The sequence below is a fragment of the Cynara cardunculus genome (genome assembly GCF_001531365.2).
Source record: "Cynara cardunculus var. scolymus isolate 2C chromosome LG 12, CcrdV1, whole genome shotgun sequence".
In the NCBI taxonomy this organism is placed as follows: Eukaryota; Viridiplantae; Streptophyta; class Magnoliopsida; order Asterales; family Asteraceae; genus Cynara; species Cynara cardunculus.
The window spans coordinates 38,368,309-38,373,641 of record NC_037539.1 but is presented as its reverse complement, the minus strand read 5'-3'; the positions used below and the strand labels follow the sequence as shown (position 1 = coordinate 38,373,641).

The window sequence follows — 5,333 nt, the reverse complement described above, 5'->3', positions numbered from 1 at the left end:
CCCTTTGTTGGGTGATCTTCTTATTTTTAAACTTTGTAATACTATCCGCTATGATTTATCTCCTCCCTCGTTATGCTCTCTCACCAGTTTTGGGGAGTTTCAAGTTGGTATCAGAGCGCTAGTTTAAGCGAACTAGGTATGGGATTAAGATGCCTAGACTTAAGCTGATTTTGTAAGTTTTAGATTGTGAGACGTGGGTAGAAACTTTAAGATAGGAAAACCTTAGGGTCGTCGGGGTTGCATAATTCATGAAATTGTTGCGATGGTGTTGAGGATCCTTATGTATAACCTATTCAAAATTCCACTTAGCTAATGCTATTTTGAGTAAGTTGTTGCATGAGCATACTTGGACGCACTGTTATTACAAAATTATGATTGTGTCGATACCGTATTATGTTAGTTTTATATATACATATTCTTCTCATTCTAACTCTCTATCACTCTCTTGTACAAGAAGACTTTATGGTGAACACTCGGAGTAGATGGGATACATCCCCAGAAGGTCATGCGGTGACAGAATCAACCGCGGATCAACCGCCACGAATCACCATCGCGAGGGTTCATCCTAGACAAAATATCTTGAGTGGTGGGTTTGATCCCGTTCCCTAAGTCAACCTTGTCACCTCTAACCCCGTGTTAGAAGAGGAAACCTGGAGTCAAGAATGTTGGGCACAATGATGAACGTTATGAACAGAGCTATGACCCAACAACAAGAGTTCTTTTTAAAGATATTGGAGGATAGAGATGCCAACAATCGCAAACATGAAGCGGTTGCCGAGAATATAACCAATGTGGGATCTGGGGGTACCGAAAATGGAATCCCAACTCAAGAGCTGGAAACGATTGATGCAAGACAAGTGGGAAGAGTTTTCTCCTACAAGACGTTTCTAAGCTGCAAACCACCGGAGTTTGTGGGTGCAGATGATCCCGTGGCATGCATGAACTGGCTTCGAGAGATTGAGCAGGCCTTCCGGGCTTGTGACTGTGATGAAGGACAAAAGGCGAAATTTGGCTCTCAAATGCTAAGGGGTGCGGCCCTTACCTGGTGGAACATTGTCATATCAACCATAGAGGCCCAAGAACTAGCCAAGATGAGTTGGGCCACATTCAAGGAGAAAGTATTGGAGGAATATTGCAATGAACAAGAGATGGACCACATCGAAGAAGAGTTCCGAACCCTAAAGAAGGGAAACTTGTCTGTGAGGGACTACACACGACTCTTAATGGAAAAACTAAATTTGGTGGGGCATGTGGCCCCAACGGAGAAAGAAAAGATGAAGGCTTATTTAAAAGGGTTGCCCGCAGACATGATGGTAATGGTCAGGAATTCCAGAGCCTCCACCCTTAGGGAGGCAATCAAAGAGGCAAAAGTCATGGAAACGGTTTATGCTAAAGGAAGAGAAGAGAAATCGACAAGTGGCGAGAAAAGGAAGTGGGAAGGTCATTACGCACCTTCCAAGAGACCAAGTCACCTCAACAACAACCGGGGAGTTTATCCTAAACAAGAGGCTAGATGGTGCTCCAAATGTCGTACTAAGCACCACGGCCCGTGCACCACCAACCCTACTCCTGCAAAATGTTTTAAATGCGGGAAGCCAGACCACACGCGAAATGAGTGCCCTATCAAAGGACCCATCTGTTTTGGATGCGGAGAGCCGGGTCATTTCAGGAATGACTGTCCGAAGATGAAGGATGGAGGGGTCAGGGGAGAAAAGAAAATACCCCAAAATCAGTAGTCCGAGCCTTTCAAATGACTGCTGAGGAAGCTAAAGCATCGTCGGAAGTGGTGTCAGGTACGTTCCTTGTTAACTTCGTACCTGCATACGTACTTTTTGATTCTGGTGCTTCATGTTCCTTTGTGTCCATTACTTTCCATCAACACCTGCATGCGCCCCTAGTGCACTAGAAGATGCATTGATCATAGAGATAGCAAATGGTAGCCAGGTTCTGGTGCGCGAAATTGTTAGGAATTGCGTGTTAGGAATCGAGGGAAAGGAATTTCGGGTAGACCTCATACTCATGGCTATAGGTGGATTCGATGTCATAATTGGGATGGATTGGTTGGTAGAGAACCAATCAGAAATCTTATGCTCTAAAAAGTTGATCCGAATTCCTTTGCCGGATGGGGACGCAGTGCTAGTTTGTGGAGAAGGAAGGAAAGGAAATGTAGTACTCTTATCCACGACGAAGGCACGTAAGTGTTTAGCTAAGGGATGCTCCTCGTTCGTTGCATACGTGTTGGATGCCAAACTAGAGAAAAGAAAAATTGAAGATGTGAAAGTTGTCAAAGAATTTCCCGATGTATTCCCTGAAGACTTACCCGGCTTACCGCCCGATAGGCAGGTGGAGTTTCGGATCGACCTCATTCCGGGGACCGCTCCAATTGCTAGAGCCCCTTACCGTTTGGCGCCATCTGAAATGCAAGAGTTGATGGCCCAATTACAAGACCTTCTGGAGAAAGAGTTTGTCAGACCAAGTTCTTCACCGTGGGGAGCCCCAGTCTTATTTGTAAAGAAGAAGGACGGCACCATGCAGATGTGCATTGATTACAGAGAACTCAATAAGGCAACCGTGAAGAACAAATATCCTCTTCCCAGAATAGACGATCTTTTTGATCAACTTCAAGGAGCATGTTGCTTCTCAAAGATCGACCTTCGTTCGGGGTATCACCAAGTACGAGTAAGAGAAGACGATGTGTCGAAGACAGCTTTTAGAACAAGATATGGACACTATGAATTCTTGGTCATGCCTTCCGGTTTGACGAATGCACCGGCGGTATTCATGGACTTGATGAACCGAGTGTGCCGACCATTCCTTGATAAGTCAGTGATAGTGTTCACTGACGACATACTCATCTATTCCAAGGACGAGACGGATCATGAACAGCACCTTCGAGAAGTTCTCGAAGTGTTAAGAAAAGAGAAATTGTATGCAAAATTCTCCAAGTGCGACTTTTGGCTAAGCGAGGTCCAATTTTTGGGTCACGTTGTCACTCGAGACGGGGTGAAGGTGGACYCATCCAAGATCGAGGCGATGATGAAATGGGAACCACCAAAGAACCCATCAGAAATCCGAAGTTTCTTGGGTCTTGCGGGTTATTACAGGAGATTTATCCAAGATTTCTCCAAGGTCGCTTCTTCCTTGACGGCGTTGACTAGGAAGAATGTGAAGTTTCTTTGGACAGAGAAGCAAGAGCATGCTTTTAGAATTCTCCAAAAGAAATTATGTGAAGCCCCGATTCTCTTCTTACCCAAAGGTCCGAAGACTTTGTAGTTTTTAGCGACACTTCGAAATTGGGGTTGGGTTGCGTTTTGATGCAAAGGGGAAAGGTGATAGTATACGCCTCAAGACAACTCAAAGATCATGAGAAGAATTATCCCACCCACGATTTGGAGCTAGCAGCGGTAGTGTTCGCCTTAAAACTTTGGCGACATTACCTCTATGGTACCAAGTGCATGCTTTTCACTGATCATAAGAGCTTAAAGTACATTTTTGATCAAAAAGAATTAAACATGAGACAACGACATTGGCTCGAGCTGCTCAAAGACTACGATTGTGAATTGCTATACCACCCGGGTAAGGCAAACGTAGTGGCAGATGCTTTGAGCAGAAAGGAGTACGGTAGTGGGACGAAAGTTTTGCTTACCAGGATCGATTTGGTGTCCAGTCTAATTGATCGAATCAAGGAGGCGCAATCTGAAGCACTTCTGGAAGAAAATATCAAGGGTGAGGTAATGATTAAACAACGCTTACTACTGACAGAGGATGGTCGAGGCTTGAAGTTGTTTCAAGGGCGCATATGGGTACCCAAGATTGGAGGCAATCGTGAACTGTTACTAGGAGACGCGCACAAGTCTAAATACTCCATTCATCCGGGAAGCACCAAGATGTATCGGGACTTGAAATTGACATACTGGTGGCCTGTCATGAAACTGGATGTGGCACGTTACGTAGAAAGGTGCGTGACTTGTTTGCAAGTGAAAGTGGAGCACCAACGACCTTATGGTAGCCTCCAATCCTTGGAAATCCCCGAGTGACCAAAATGCCGAAGACCTTAAGAAACCATGATACGATTTGGGTAGTGGTTGATCGGCTGACAAAGAGCGCTCACTTCTTAGCAATGCATGAAACGTTGCCCCTGGAGAAGCTTGCCAAGTTATACATCGATGAAATAGTCTCAAGACACGGTATTACGTTGTCAATAGTATCGGATCGAGATAGCCGATTCACATCCCATTTCTGGAGCGACTTACAGAAAGAGTTGGGAACGAGGGTGAAGTTGAGTACAGCTTACCATCCTCAAACCGATGGTCAAAGCGAGCGAACCATTCAAACCCTTGAAGACATGCTTAGATCATGTGTTATCGATTTCGGCGGGAATTGAGATTCTCACCTACCCCTGGTGGAGTTCTCCTATAACAATATTTATCATTCCTGCATAGGAATGACACCTTTTGAGGCGTTGTAAGGACAAAAATGTAGAACTCCAGTGTGTTGGCTAGAAGCGGGTGAGAAACAGTTTGTTGGTTCCGAGATTGTTCAGGAAACGACCGATAAGGTGAAGTGTATTCGGAAACGGTTAAAGGCGGCTCAAGATCGACAAAAGAGTTACGCAGACAAGAGGAGCCGACCTATGGAATTCCAAGTGGGCGACCGTGTAATGCTAAAGGTGTCCCCTTGGAAAGGCATTATCCGTTTTGGAAAGCGCGGGAAGCTAAGTCCCCAATTCCTTGGACCGTTTAAGGTCTTGGCTAGGGTGGGACTTCAAGCTTATAAATTAGAACTGCCACCAGAAATGACCGGAATTCATAACACATTTCATGTGTGTTACCTTCGTAAGTGTTTGGCGGAAGAGGAAAGTGTGATACCACATACGGAAATACGCGTGGATAAGGACAACCGATGTGTTGAAGAACTGGAAGCCATATTGGAAAGAAAGACCAAAACACTAAAGCACAAAGAGGTTGTCTTGGTTAAAGTTCAATGGAAGCATCATCGAGGGTCGAACGTGACTTGGGAAGCTAAGGAGGATTTGAAGAGACGTTACCCCCGCCTTTTCGCATGAGCCAAAATTTCGAGGACGAAATTTAATTCTAGGTGGGGAGAATTGTAACACCTAAAATTTAAGATCACGACCGACTACATGACTGGTTAGGTTGATGTCAATGGTGTTAAACCTGTAAGTGATGCTCTGCAACGTTGATCTTTGACTTACTTTGTGTTCCGTCAAAATCAACGGTAAATCGGGTCTTCCCCGTCATCTTCGGATGTTTGGCTCTCCCACGGTTTGTTTTGGACTTGTTGTTCCGGTTATACCGAATAAAGTTACGTTA

At 44.9% G+C, this 5,333-nt stretch overlaps 1 protein-coding gene across 1 annotated transcript; it reads left to right on the top strand.

Moving 5' to 3' along the window:
* The first annotated feature begins 698 nt into the window (after positions 1–698).
* On the top strand, positions 699–1,736 carry LOC112523908. Its single transcript, XM_025133580.1, has one exon. It carries the CDS (start codon positions 699–701, stop codon positions 1,734–1,736), a length of 1,038 nt encoding a protein of 345 aa, XP_024989348.1.
* The last annotated feature ends 3,597 nt before the right edge of the window (positions 1,737–5,333 follow it).

Coding starts and splice junctions, on each gene's coding strand:
- LOC112523908 (XM_025133580.1), top strand. CDS start 699: ATGACCCAACAACAAGAGTTCTTTTTAAAGATATTGGAGGATAGAGAT.